The sequence below is a fragment of the Conger conger genome, chromosome 1 (assembly GCF_963514075.1).
Source record: "Conger conger chromosome 1, fConCon1.1, whole genome shotgun sequence".
Classification (NCBI taxonomy): domain Eukaryota; kingdom Metazoa; phylum Chordata; class Actinopteri; order Anguilliformes; family Congridae; genus Conger; species Conger conger.
This window is the reverse complement of record NC_083760.1, coordinates 31,202,059-31,217,234: the sequence shown is the minus strand read 5'-3', so window position 1 is coordinate 31,217,234 and position 15,176 is coordinate 31,202,059. Positions and strand designations below refer to the sequence as shown.

Sequence of the window (15,176 nt, the reverse complement as noted above, 5' to 3'; positions counted from 1 at the left end):
GAGTTAATTAATTAAATTAGAGCAGTTGATTACAGTTAATTGCAGGGTAAGAACGAAAACCAGCAGACCCAGTAGCTCTCCAGGACCAGGGTTGGAGACCACTGATATATAGGTATTCCAAATATAGGTTTCCAGATTGAGAGGTTTATAAACATCATATCCCAGCATTGCATATCATCATCATCATCATCACAATCATTTGCATCTTGAGATTTTTCCGAAATGAACACAATTTTCACCAGAGTGAGAGGTGCTGTCGAGCGAGAGAATAAGAGAGGGTGGAGAGAGAGAGAGACCGGGAGAGAGTGAGAGCGAGAGAGGGAAAGATAAACGGGAAGAGAGAGGGGGGAGCGAGGGATAGGGAGCGCGTGAGAGCTTCCTCCGAGGCACCGAATGCCAATTTCTGCTTCTTATCGCCCTTACCCTGTCTGCAGGGCACAGGCTGGAGTAAGGGATGACAGAGGGCAGGTATGTGTGGTACACCGCACAAAAGGCCAGCCCGTCAGCCCAGCTGCTACTGAAGTTGGTGATATCAATGTTCTGCAGAGAGAAAAAACGTTATTTCCACTGACTCAGCTGCAGCCAATACAAGTCAAACTGCCACTGAGTGCACAGTACAGATCTATAATCACATCCCCCCTCCCCCACTCTACTGCCATGTTTATATTTGCCATATTCCCCACCCTCTAAAATCAACTCACACCTACCGTATAACCACCAGCGGTCAAATAAATGGAGCTATAATAGTAGAGGTTCAGGAGGGCCACACCTTAAACACGTCCTTCCTCTCTTCCTTTAAGAAACATTCCTGCCCGCTGTACCTGTCCATCGTCCTTTTGTGCCAGTGTTTTATGTGACGCCCCACCCGCCACTATGTCTCTCGCTGTCTCTTTCTCTCCTTCTCTCTCCCTCTGTACTACAGGGTCCAGGGTTCACCAAGCCCAGGACCTATGGTGGTGAATCCTTTGTGAAGTCTTCCCCACATCGCAGACTTGTCGTCTCTACAGTTTATTGCATTCAATTGTGAACACCTGCTCGATAAACATCCTTGTTTGCATTCAGCTGATGGTGTGTACCTTAGCTAGGTAATAAGCTTCTAACTGGGTGGAGAGGATAAAGTTTAGATGGGGGAGGGGTGAGAGTTTGGTGTGCAGGTGCTGTTTCTGGAGATGGCACAGCTCTTATCAGCCAGGTGGACAGTCAGCTAGCGAACACAGTTGACCAAGTTAAGTCAATCCATTGATTAAAATGAGTAAATGATTAACTGCAAGTCAGGTTTCAGCTGCTTCATCTGATATGAGTTTCTGAAGCTTCATTTCAATCCCTGGTGTAGCTACAATAAGATCTGCAGAGCTGTTGGGCTCTTGAGCAGGGCCCTTTACCCCACATTGCTCCAGGGTGGATTGTCCCCTGTTTAGTCTAATGAACTGTAAGTTGCTTTGGATAAAAGTGTCAGCTAAGTAACTGTAATGTAATGATTTCAGAGGGGAATGCATTCCCTCTGATTCCCTGGGAGTCGAGGCCTCCCCTCGTCACCTTGTAGCTCTGTGTGCGACTCTGACACCAGCGCAGGAGAGAGTTTCTCTTTGAGCCGCCATGGCGACGCAGGAGCAAGTTGAAACCATCCTGAGCCCTGCAGAGAGGGAACGAGAGAGAGAGAGAGAGAGAGAGAGAGAGAGAGCGAGAGAAGCAGAGGGGAGGAGAGAGAGAGAGAAAGAGAGGGAGAAGCAGAGGGGGGAGAGAGAGAGAGGGAGAAAGAGAGAGAAAGAAGCAGAGAGGGAGAGGGAGAGGGAGAGAGAAGCAGAGAGGGAGAGGGAGAGAGAGAGAGGCAGAGAGGGAGAGAGGGAGAGAGGGAGAGAGAGAGAGAGAGAGAGGGAGAGAGAGGGAGTGAGTGAGAGAGAGAGGCAGAGAGGGTGAAAGGGGCGCGCAAGGGAGGAAACAGTTAAGTGTTTATACTGTAAGTGCGAAGAGCATGCAGGTCTCACTTCTTTCATTTTTTAACCAAGCGATGTGGAGACATGTACGCTGGTCAGCATGTCACCCCTGATTTTCAATGCATATAACACTGCTGGAGTGGGGGGTGGGGGGCAGTGAAGTCACAGATAAAGGTAATCAGTCATTCCACACCAAGTGAACCAATGGCTCCCACCGTATGTTCTCAGATTTAATTCTAAACGGGAATACACACTGTTTAATATGAGTTATGCCTCTTTAAAAAACATAAATAATCTCTCAAATTAGAATTTAATTGTACAGCATTTTCAGCAGCCTGTAAATCCTGTTCTAATAAAGGTATCATCAGCAAAATTGGTGGGGGTGTGCATTCAGGGAATGTCTGCTGGCTCTAAAACTGAAAAAATAATAGAGTGCCAAAAAATGCTAAAATATGATGTTTCTTTGCATATTTATTGTGCCAAAATTATTTTTTAAAAGTATTTTAGGTATTCATGATGATGTGCAAATAACAGGATTTATAGACTTGTAGAAGGTACATTTGTGAAACTGACCTTCGCTGAAGTTGGCACCAGCCACAAACGGACACAACCTGAGCTGCCTGGATGGCCATATGGGATAAAATGTTTTTTGTCTTAAAGGACAGCTTGAAAATCAGACCACTGTTGAAACCAGTTCTACCAGTGTAAATAATGCCTTTTTCTTACAGTAACTTACAGTAACAGATCATGCTATACACCAGGGGTCACCAACCTTTTTGAAACTGAGAGCTACTTCATGGGTACTGAGTCATACTAAGGGCTACCAGTTTGTTTTGTCACGCGCACAATACTGACCTTTGAACTAGAGTAGGTCAGAGTTCACCTAAACTTATCTAAACTTCATGTATAATAAACATATTTTTAAGATATTGTCATTTTTAAATCTATATAAATGCAAGTGTGATAAAAAAAAAATAGCAACAGAATAAAATTAAATTTTAGATGCAGCTCACTAGTGAGTTGTGCTATTTTTAGAACAGGCCTGCGGGCGACTCATGTGGTCCTTGGGGGCAACCTGGTGCCTGCGGGCACCGTGTTGGTGACCCCTGCTATACACTGTATAGTAAATTACTAAGACTGAGAACAGTCAAGTGCATTCAAAGACAGAAAAATTTACTTTACACCTAGAGACAGCCCTACTATAGCTCAGCCATCCAGGCAGCTCAAGTTGAGGCTGGTGCCAACTTCAGCAAAGGTCAGTTTCACAAATGTACCTACTACAAGTCTATAAATCCTGTTGTTTGTACATCATCATGTATACAATTGTTCAAAACCCTCCACACACTTAAACTAAAATACTTTAAACCCCACTCATAACAGCATATTTAAGCAGTTTTGGGCACTCATATTATTTTCAGGTTTAGAGCCAACAGAAATCAAGACATTTCTTGACTCTGGAGATGTGGAGATGTGCACCCCCACCAGTTTTGGTGATGATACCTTCATTAGAACAGGATTTACAGGCTGCTGAAAATGTTCTAAAATGAAATGGTAATTCATGAGTGTATTTTTTGCTATTATTTAGGTTTTTTAAAGAGCCTCAGCCTTGCTAGTTTAACACTGATGAAACCCTTATAACACACTATCACTAGCTGCTCACTTGCCAAATATGGCTAAAAGAAAGTAGCCCACCCTGGGAGCGCAGATGGGCCTCGCATTTCATGTAAATGATAAACTGTAAATTCGGGCAGAACATGAAATAAAAAAGTGGTTTACAGTTTGGCTCAATCATTGCCATTTTAGTATTTGATCACACATGAAGGTAATCAGGGAAGCTGGCATAACTAGCTCATGAAGTTAGCAGGTAAAATTACCTGTCTGCAACTGCACTATGCAGTGAGGAAAAGGTGGAATAAACGTGGACAATTAAAACAGACAAATGGTTCCAGGTTATGCTTTGCTACAGGCCTGACAAGCCAACATAGAAAATCTGTTATGATACGCACAGAAGGGGTTCCCTGCCATACTGCCAGGGCTATGGGCTGTGGGGCCGGGCCCACGGACAGATAATTGCCAGCATCAAGCCACACACGTTACAGTACAGATTCTCTGAGTGCATTTTAAAAGAGGAATTAGCGGTAATATCCATCTATGGTTCAGCTATTCAAAACAAATTTTCTACATTGAACTGTAGTGTTGCAGCAATAAAAAAGTCAATGAGCGATGAGAACACAATACCGCCAACTAGTGGCCCTAATTTAAAGATGCCACTGCTCAACATACATACGCCTATCAACCCTCATTGTTGCAACCTCTGCTATTGATTCGCACAAGCCCAGACAAGCATTTGAGCACAATGGCAATTATCATTAATTCTGACATGAGTCAGAGGAACAGGTGCAGCAATTCACATGCCACGCAACTGAAATAAGATCTATCTGCATTCTGACTGGTTTTGAGATATTGAGATATTGGTTTTGAGATGTAAAACATCACACATATATTTAGTGCTACTAACTAACTTGTTTTTGTAAAAAGAATAGCAGTTAAAGCCTTATAATTCTGTTAATGCCGGCCACAGATCCAGATTCAATACTAGACTGGGGCGTGTGTCGGGGCGTGTGTCGACACACCTGCGCACACATACAGAAATAGCCCCGATGGAATGCAGCAGACCTGGTGCAAATACGCTTTTGGATTCAAATACTTTTCTGGGCTCGATTGATCTTGCCTGGTGCAATTGAGCCAAACACGAGGACAAGAAGGCGAGGTTTGAGGTTTTTGAGAGTATTTAATAGGTTCCAATACACCAGACAAGCTCAGTAAAGCGTAGAAAAGTATTTTAATCCAAAACAATTCTGCATTTGACCCAGGTCTGACCCCATTTTGTTTAAAAACAAAGAACTGTACAGGAGGTGATATCTGTTTGACCCAGATGAATGGAGGGGATGGCATTACAGGAAGTGATCAAAGAGCGGGTGTTGGTGACGTACCTGCTGGCCTTCTGGGGTGCGTCCGTGGGAGTGGCATTGTGCTTGAGAGGTTCCACCTCCTCCCGTTTACCTGTTTCACACATACAATCAAAGATACTACATTACTACATAGCAGCATGTCAGTACTATTACACAGCCCATAAAGCTGTACTGGAGGTCAAACTGGATAAAGCACACACATGCCCATAAAATATAAAAAAATATTTTTGTTTCAACGCTTCTATTTAATGTCCTATAAGAGTAACCTTCAAACTCATTACACCTTAAAAGGCCAATGCAATTACATTAACCACCATGGAAAAAAATGTTCTAACAGTTCAAGATTTTGCATGTGCACACACACACCACTCACAGCTCACAAGACATACTAAACACACTACACACCAGTGGATCCACTCTCCTGTCCTTCTAAGGCTGGGTCTGCTTTCTTCCCCCTGGTTGCGCTCCAGTTCTGGAAGAAAGGAGATGAAAATATTGAAATATAAACAAAATACTCAAGATATATTTGGAACAGGAAAAAGGGTTTCTATTTTGCTGAGAACAAACTGTGACTACTACTTGGCCTGCCCATAATCCCTGGACCCTAGTTTGGCAACCACTTCAAGCTACACAATTCATCATATACAGTGATGCCCCAGAAACATGTGAATTTAGCATACACTGACATCTGTGGTCAGAACTACAGTACTTAATTTTGTATTTGCCTGCAACAATAAGCTGAACATGCCATTCAGAGCAAAGAATAGTCAACCGCAGTACACATCTGCACACAAGTCAATGAGTAAAAACAATACAAACAAAATCTAAGCTTTATTTTACCTTTCCAGTTCAAGCGATTGTCAAAAAAGTATGTGACCTAATTGTGAATAAGCTTCCACCGGTACTTTCCATGGCCTCGTGTCTATACGATCTCCGAATCGTTTTCCAACACTGGAACTATGTTGGCTTTTTTAAAACTTCTTACACATACCAACTCAAACCGCCATGCAGAAGAATATTTACATATGTTTGAAGAACCGAAAAATATACGGCACTCTCGTGTACCTGGAGTTACAAACGCTAGACAGTTATGCTTTGTAGTCAAATTCCTCTCAGGAGAGTGTGAGGCTCACCAACGGCAGTTGAAGTCAGAGTAGCCAGGAAAATAAACTCTTGACCTATCGTGGCAGTCATCCAGCAAAAAAGTTCGGAAGACAACCTTTGAAGTGATCATGGCTGATTTACACGATTGCGGTCACATGCTAATGTCGTGTACTCATTTTACGTGTCCTCAACCCAGCCCAGTGGTTAAGTCCCTACCTACATCTTTGGGTGATGCTAAGGCCAAGTATTTTAACTGCTGTGCTACCTAGGGGCCACAAAATACTTAAGGGGGTATACTAATAAATCTTAAGGGGGTATACTAGCACCTTGTTCAATCTACCCTTTTATCTGCACAAAGTTACAAACCTTTTCTTTTTTCCAATAAAGAAAGACTCAGATTTTGCTAATAGCCTTTGGATTTGCTACACCTGTACAAGGAGCACTTCTGATACAATGGACTGTAGTGTAGTGACTATCACTTTTCCACCTATGCAATAATATGCAGCCATGTAATGTACTAGAAGAGAGAACCAGCAGTGATTGGAGAAAAGGCCCATCTATCTCTGAATAGGCACAGTGTATTAGGCTATTGGCATTTGCTGGCTGAACAACCAGTGAGCCCACCCACTTCAGTTCCATTAACTTTACTGGTGCTCAACAGATTGACTGACTTTTGTTGTCATTGTTTAGGATTGAGTTTGTGGATCCAGTGGGATTCATATCAGCAGCAAAAGTAACCAAACCTTGCTGAGTGAACCGGGCGATATCGTAGCAGCAGGCTGGAAGATACCATTCACGGTAGAGATGGAGGAGAGCAGTGGAAGTCTGGAAAGGCCCCTGAATAATAACAATAATGAGAAAATCCATCAGAAACCACAAACTGCTCAACAGCTGCACAAAGCCTTCCCGAAATTCAGCAGCTGGAACAATGACAACAGAAACAGAGCACATATCATCACCCACATTCTCTCTCAGTACTGGGTTCTTGTGAGTTTTACCATTGATTCTAAGGTCCTCGTCAGTATTGTATTTAAAACAACAGTATGGCATGTGTATACAGAACTGAATACATGTTATGACACGCTAACATAACACAATTGATATGTTAACTGACTACCAGCCTGAATTAAATCTCAATTCAAACAAGCTTGATAAGTGTTCCAACAAGCAAAACTTAGAAACAGAGAGGCAATTTCCCTTTTTATGCCCCTGAACTTTGGAACACAGTGGCTATGAATCAGATATATTGGAATCATGTTTACAAGCCAATTGAGGACATAAAGTTCACCTTTGTAAAATAACCCTTGTGTAGCTCTTAGTTCCCACATACCGCACGTAAAAAAATAAAAGAATAAAAATAACAGGGGACTGCAGTAATCATTGGTTTTCTTTTCTAATTTCCTTGGTATACAGTTTTCTACAAATGAACACTTTCGGTCCCAAGAGTGCCATAGGGCACTCAAGCGTAGCTACCATAAAATACCCATATGGCACTGTTGACCTTATACCTTTTAAACCAATCAAAATGGCTGCTGTACTATTGTTTTGAGCCCTGATTGAAACCCAACTAAATTCTCTCTACTTTCTCAATTTTCTCAACCAAGGCCAAACTCACTTGGGATTTGGGTGGACCCACATTATTTACCATTTACTTCATATTGGGCTCGGGACTGAAAGGGTTAAAGACAAGGTTACACAGGGCCAGTTGTTGAACACTGAATAGTTTGTCATATTTCTGTGCACTTTACAGTTGACTTTATTAAGTGTAGTTTAATGGTTTCTATTCATTTTTCATGTCTTTTTTAATTGTCCCCTATCCTTGCCTCTGCATGGCTATTACTGCTGTATGTCAAGTACGAAGGAATAATTTATAATTATGTGAATCAGATATATTGATGTCATTTCAAATCCTGGGTAAAATTGCATGTGTGGCTGGCACGTAACCGGACCTGTGACATCATTCACCTGGTGTGTTCTGCTGCCCTGGTTCCAGAGGGCGAGCTCCTCCCCTTCTCCTCGGACGCTGTGTTCTGAAGGCTTGCCTCCGCCGCCCCATTCCCCTCCACCTGTGGTTCCTCGACAACCGGCCCCTCTCCCCCACTGGTCTCTGCCTCGCCACTACTCCCTTCCCTGCTGTCGCTCCCGTCCGTAGTAATTGCCACGGCAGACCCTCCCCCCGCCACCTGGCCGGTCCGCGCCCCGCCCTGCAGCCCTTTGAGTTCCACCTCTGCGGCGAGTTTCCGGCGGGTCTCCTCCAGTTCCGCTCTCGTGGCCTCCAGCTCCCGTTCGGCCCTCAGCTGGCTCTGTCGCGCGGCGGCCAGCTGCTGCTCCTTCTCCTCCTGGGCCTGCTGCAGCTTCTCCAGCTCCTCCTGTGCTTCCAGGTGCAGCCGGTCCGCCACTGACACTGCCACCTGCAGGTCGGACTGGAACTGCAGCCATTCGGCTCGCTCTAACTGAATGAAGGGAGAGAGGGCGTTACCGCAGACTCAGAGACACAAAAGCACACAGACACACACGTACGCGCCCACACATTTTTGGCAGTAGGGGTGGTCTGGCCTTTGAGTAGTCAGATAGACACACACACAGTGGAAGAACTGAGGATGAAATATTCAGTAAAGAAATATTTTGACATAAAAAATTAAATACGCCACCTACACTGAAACATAATGCGAAACATTTGTTTACGGTCCTGGACTGCTGAGGCACCAGTGCATTGGAATCTGTTGATTTGCGGTGCGTGAATTTGGCTGAAAGGGCAAAAACTTCACTAAACACAGAGCCAATCCCTCCCCATTTAAATTTCAGTTTTTGATGTTGACAAAACAGCCAGTACAAAAACACGTGCAGTTGCCTGAACCTAACTGAATAGGTTTTATTTTACAGAACACTAAAATACAGAGATTTGGGTGCCATGTTCTACTGGTGTTTGAGTAAAGTGTACCTGGATTGTATACAAGGATATAACTGAACATATATTGTATAAACTGACCAGATATTCAGCTTCCTTAACTTAGGGACTCCAGTTAATAACAGAAGCTATGAAGGGATATCTGCAGCACTATATTTGCAATGTTTTCTTAAATATGTAATGTTTTAATCCAATTTGTAACCTATAACACACAGGGCTACAGTATAGCATAACGGTGAGAGAACTGGGCCTGCAAATTCAAGGTAGTAGGTTCTGTGTGTTTAGAGTTCAATGTACTTACCTGAATTTAATATTATTATCATTATTATTTATTGAGATAAAAAAAAAAAAAGTTGTATAAGTCCCTCCACATAAGAGTGTCTTCTAAATGCCTTAAATGCTAATGCAACTTGTAGGCCTGCCACATCATTGCAATGTCCTCTGCCGAGTGCCCATTTAAGCAGTCAGTTGATAATTTCTTTCCTTTTTGCAATCTGGTAGCAGAAGTTATTCTACCAGAAAAGTACATGAGCTGATGCAGCTTACACAGGTTGGATGCAGGCATCTGATTTCCAGAGCAGTTGCCGGTATTAGCCTGCCCATTGACACCCTCCCTCTGTGGGTGACTCCAAGGGCTCATTCCAATCACTTATTTTTCACCTCTTTTCCCCTTGTTTCTTGTCTGACCTGGAAATTGATCGAGGTCCACCATCTTTAAGGAAATTCCAATCCGTTAAAGATTTCCTTCAAGGAGTTAGAGGCTGGGAGCTAGGATTCTGCCACAAAATGATTGAGCAAGAAAACACGAGTGCATCCATTATGGTATTTTTCCAGAATGGGTGACACGTAAATGGTCGACCTGTTGATCCACCTCTCCCCAACTGCCATGTCTGTAACTGGCATTGCTTCAAACTGCCTCAAACATACGTAGGAAGGGGCAAGGACATTCCATTTGCCTAATTCATATTTTCTCAATCTCCGCCGTCTTCACCTTTTTTGGTTTCCTTTCCTTCCCTACACTAAGGCCCTGTCATCACTGCTCATGGCTAGTCTTATGCTAATAACACCCTAGTCATTCTCTCCTTCTCCCCATCTGACACACAAGTCTCTGCATTCCGCTTACCTGAGGGACATCCAGAGCTGGATGGAGAACCACCATCTAAAGCTCAACCCAGGTAAGACAGAACTAATCTTTATTCCTGTTCTAAGCCCTCCCCTCCTTGATTTCTCCATTTCCTTAGGGGACACCAACGCCCTGTGCAAAGAACCTTGGAATAGAATAGAATAGAATAGAGTTTTATTGCCATTTGCACAGGTACAATACAGTACAGGTACATTGGAATTCTTGTGTGTTCTCTTCCAGTCAGGCAAGTAAAAAATACACATAAATAATAAATAATAAAGGTGAGGCTAGTGCAAGTAGAAATGGTGCAGATGTACATACAAAACAATACAATACGATGATTCTCTCTGCTGTCTTTATGACCCGTTGCAGTTTTTTCCTCTCAGCCATAGTGGTGTTTCCGTACCACACTGTGATACCACGGGTGAGGATACTTTCCACAAGTCCTCTGTAGACTTGGGTGTGGGGCTGGAGTGCGAGTGTGGCCTTCTTCAGCAGCCTGATGAAATTTAACCTCTGTTGAGCTTTTTTCACTGTAGCTGCAGTGTGTTTTGCGCAGCTGAGGCTCTCACTGATCTGAAGGCCCAGGAACCTGTAGCTCTCAGTCCGCTCAACCACTGTCCCCTTGATGACGAGAGGCTGCAGAGGGGGCTTTTTTCCTGAAATCCAGAATGAGTTCTTTTGTTTTGTCCAGGTTCAGAACCAGATCATTGTCCTCCCCATAGGCAATGATCCTGTGGACCAGGTCTCTATATGATGACTCGTCCTCCCTTTTAATCAGGCCGAGGATGGTCGTGTCATCCGCATACTTGATGACGGTGTTATTGTCCTGATTGGAGGCACAGTCATATGTGTAGAGTGAAAATAGCTTAGGACTGAGGCAGCAGCCCTGCGGGGTTCCTGTACTCACTGTGAGCTCAGCAGAGAGCTTTGCGGTCAGCTTCAGCGGCCTGATTGTGTTGAAGGCTGAGCTGTAATCCAGGAACAGAAGCCGAGCATAAGTGTCATGAGAGACGAGAGGTGTTGCAATATGGAGTGAAGTGCTAGTGCCACCGCGTCGTCCACTGATCTGTTCGAGCAGTAGGCAAACTGAAGTGGGTCAACGGTGTCTGGAACCACAGAGTTTATTTGTTCTAGCACCAGCTTCTCCAGACACTTCATGGCAACTGAAGTGAGTGCCACAGGTCTGAAGTCATTCATTGTGGTTGTGTTTGGTTTTTTAGGGACCAGCACAATGACAGAGGACTTAAAGGTGCGTGGGACTGTTTCCTGTGAGAGAGAGGAGTTAAAGATGTCGGTGTACACCCCTGCCAGCTGCTCTGCACAGGCCCTCAGTACTCTCGGTGCCACTCGGTCGGGTCCCACTGCCTTGCGGGGGTTCACCCGCCTGAGAGCCCGAGGACCTGTGTGTGCGTCAGCTGAAGTGCTTTCTCCTCTGGATCACAGGTGGCCTTTAAGGGAATGTCTCTGTTTTTTTGGTCAAATCTGGTGTAGAAGCAGTTGAGGTTGTCAGGTAGAGCAGCATCCCAGATCACAGTTCTGTTTGCATCTGTTCTGTAGTTAGTAATTGACTGGATCCCCTGCCACATGCTCCTTGTGTTGTTTTCCCTATAGCAGCTCTCCAGTCCTTGGGTATATGTCCTCTTGGCAGCCCAAATGGATTTTTGGAGCTCATAGCGGGAATGCCTGTACTCCATAATGTCCCCTGACTTGAAAGCTGCACACCGCTTCCTGATCTTACTGCGTACATCCGCATTGAACCAGGGCTTCTGATTGGGAAACACACGAATAGTCCACGTGGGAATGCAGATTGAAGTGCACCAGTAAATATAGCTGCTAACAGTATCTGTGTACTCATGTATGTTGTCTGTGGCTTCCAAACACCCCTGCAGTTCTGCTAGTGCCTCTTCAGTCCACATCTTCACAGTTCACACTGTGACTGGGCCTGCTTTGAGCTTCTTGATGTAGGTGGGCTGTAGCAGAATAGCAAGGTGGTCACATTTACCAAAATGCGGCTTGGAGACAGCAGCATAAGCACCTTTAATATTGCAGTAGCATTTATCCAAGGTGTTGTCTCCCCTAGTGGGGAAATTAACAAGCTGATGGAATTTGGGGATGCTTTTCCGGAGATCACAGTGGTTGAAATCTCCCAGAATAACTAAAGCAGCATCAGGATATGAGTTCTCATGTCTGCTGATCATGTTGTGCAGCTCTCTGTGCTGTGTCCTCGTTAGCCGAGGGGGGGATGTACACTGTGCTCAGAATGATACACTGCAGTTCTCTGGGCAGGTAAAAAGGCCTGTACTTCACGGTAATATACTCCACATCCTCAGAACATGACTGTGATATTACCGTGTTGTCGGTGCTCCAGGACTGACAAAGATTGCTGTTCTTCCCCCGCGTGTTTTACCGCATTCCTCCACGCTGCGGTCGGCTCTGTACACACTGTAGCCTGCCGGTGTTATGGCCTCGTCGGGGGTCCTTTGTCTGAGCCACGTTTCACAGAAACATAGAACGGAACAATCCTGGATGCACCGCTGTGTTGCCAACCGACTGATGAGATCGTCCATCTTGTTAGCCAGAGACTGGACGTTGGCAAAAAGTATGACCAGTAGAGTTAGCTGGCCCTGGCTAACCAGTCGGCGGAGTCTGCGTTCTGCTCCTCCCCGCCTACCACGCTTCCGTGTCAGCCTCCGGGCGCCAGGAGATCCCCCTGCTGCGGCCTGACCCGGCGACACTCCAGCGTGGAGCTGTATCTCCGGGAAGGAGTCCAGGAAATTTGTATCAAAATCTCCCTTGTGGCTCAGTTCTCCCAGCCGAAAAAGAGTCTCCCGATTGTACGTGATACTGAAAAGACAAAAACAAAACTAAAAGTACAAAAACTAAATAAAACCTGACTCAGAGAGCTACGCTACGTCGCACACAGGGGAGCGCCATCTTGTATCTTGGAGTGGTGAAGGACTAGCTGTCCATCACTGAGATCATTGCGGTGGTGACCCGGACATGCAGACTCTTCCTGTACAACATCCGGAGTATCTCACCACTGACTCAACCAAGCTCCTGGTCCAGCCTATGGTAATGTCCCAACTGGACGACTGCAACTCTCTTTGGCTGGCCTTCCAGCATCTGCTATTAGACCCAGGCAACTCATCCAGAATTCCGCAGCTTGTCTGGTCTTTAACCTCCCCAGACATTCCCACGTCAGCCCCCTGCTCACTGCCCTCCACTGGCTGCCTGTTATGGCTCGCCAGCATACCTCCAGAAGATCAATCAGACGCGACATGCATTACATTACATTATTGGCATTTGGCAGACGCTCTTATCCAGAGCGACGTACAACAAAGTGCATACCCATAACCAGGGATAAGTTCGCTGAAAGACCCTAGAGGTAAGTACAATTTCAACTGCTACCTGTACAACAAAGGTAAGGACAAGGGCCATTTTTTTTTTTTTTTTTTTTTTTGAACAAACAAACAAACAAACAAACAAACAGAGCAAAAGTCACCAAAGTTAACTATCCAAACACTGCTTACCTAGCCAACTAAAAATACCGATACACAAAGCAAGTCACAGAGACAACAATTAAGGTTCACAGGGAGGTAGGGAGGGATGGGGAGAGGTGCTGCTTGAAGAGGTGTGTCTTCAGCTTGCGCTTGAAGGTGGGGAGAGATTCTATAGTTCTGACCTCAACGGGGAGTTCGTTCCACCACCGTGGAGCCAGAACAGACAGTAGTCGTGAGCGTGAGGTGGAGGTTCTGAGAGGGGGAGGTGCCAAGCGGCCTGTGGAGGCTGAACGAAGAGGTCTGGCAGGGGTGTAGGGTCTGATGATTTTTTGCAGATAAGCTGGGGAAGACCCTTTAACTGCTTGGAAGGCTAGCACCAATGTTTTGAATTTGATGCGAGCCATGACAGGCAGCCAGTGGAGGGAAGTAAGCAGGGGGGTGACATGTGAGTATTTGGGAAGGTTGAAGACCAGACAAGCTGCTGCATTCTGGATGAGTTGGAGGGGTCTGATGGCGGACGCTGGGAGGCCAGCCAAGAGGGAATTGCAGTAGTCCAGGCGGGACAGAACCATCGCTTGGACCAGGAGCTGGGTCGAGTAGGGGGTGAGAAAGGGGCGGATTCTCCGTATGTTGCATAGGAAGAACCTGCAAGACCGGGTCACCGCCGCAATGTTCTCGGAAAGGGACAGTTTGCTGTCCATCACCACGCCGAGGTTCCTTGCACTGGGTGACGGCGTGAGTGTGGTATCCCCGAGGGAAATGGAGAGATCCAGATGGGGAGAGGTATTAGCAGGGATGAATATCATTTCAGTTTTACCTGGGTTGAGCTTTAGATGGTGGTTGTCCATCCAGCTCTGGATGTCCCTCAGGCAAGCAGAGATACGGGCTGAAACCTGCGTATCAGACGGCGGGAACGAGACGAAGAGTTGGGTATCGTCCGCATAGCAGTGGTAGGATAGCCCATGTGCAGTGATCACAGGGCCAAGGGAGCGAGTGTAGAGAGAAAAAAGAAGCGGGCCAAGGACTGAGCCCTGGGGAACTCCTGTGGCGAGGGGCCGAGGTGTCGATACCGAACCAGCCCAGGCAACCTGGAAGGAGCGACCAGAGAGGTAGGACTCAATCCAGTCCAGGGCTGTGCCACAGATGCCCGTTGCTGACAGGGCAGACAGAAGGATGGAGTGATCCACAGTGTCGAAGGCAGCAGAGGGATCTAGAAGAATGAGGACAGAGGAGAGGGAGGCTGCTCGTGCGGCATGAAGTGACTCACTGACGGAGAGGAGCGCAGTCTCTGTCGAGTGGCCCGATCTGAAGCCAGACTGATGGGGGTCTAGCAGGTTGTTGTTAGAAAAGAAGGAAGAAAGTTGAGTAGGAGCGGCTCGTTCTATAGTTTTACATGCCTGCCAATCCTCTCCTTTCTGCCACCCCAGGACCTCTGGGGCCTCCCTCTTTGCACTTACACTACTAGCTATATAAACCGTTTGTCAAAGTTATTTAATTTGTGTATACTCGTTTTGTCACTGCTAGTGTTATATTTACCAAGACTGTTTTATTACTGCTTTTATTTGTTTGTTCTCATCAGATTAATATAATATATTATCTATATGGTCACTCCTAGCACTAGGAACTGTATAC

General features: G+C 45.6%; 1 protein-coding gene across 6 annotated transcripts in view; it reads right to left on the bottom strand.

The window, feature by feature from the left end:
- The window catches only part of si:ch211-195o20.7 (cytospin-A), a 38,544-nt gene that overhangs the window by 7,792 nt on the left and 15,576 nt on the right, over nucleotides 1-15,176 (bottom strand). For all 6 annotated transcript variants that reach the window (XM_061251537.1, XM_061251572.1, XM_061251528.1 and 3 more), the window contains 6 exons: nucleotides 7,976-8,463; nucleotides 6,754-6,847; nucleotides 5,312-5,378; nucleotides 4,928-4,997; nucleotides 1,537-1,633; nucleotides 424-540 (listed from right to left, as the gene is read on the bottom strand). In XM_061251537.1, the coding sequence (XP_061107521.1) occupies nucleotides 424-540; nucleotides 1,537-1,633; nucleotides 4,928-4,997; nucleotides 5,312-5,378; nucleotides 6,754-6,847; nucleotides 7,976-8,463 (933 nt within the window). The remainder of the gene's footprint in view (nucleotides 1-423; nucleotides 541-1,536; nucleotides 1,634-4,927; nucleotides 4,998-5,311; nucleotides 5,379-6,753; nucleotides 6,848-7,975; nucleotides 8,464-15,176) is intronic.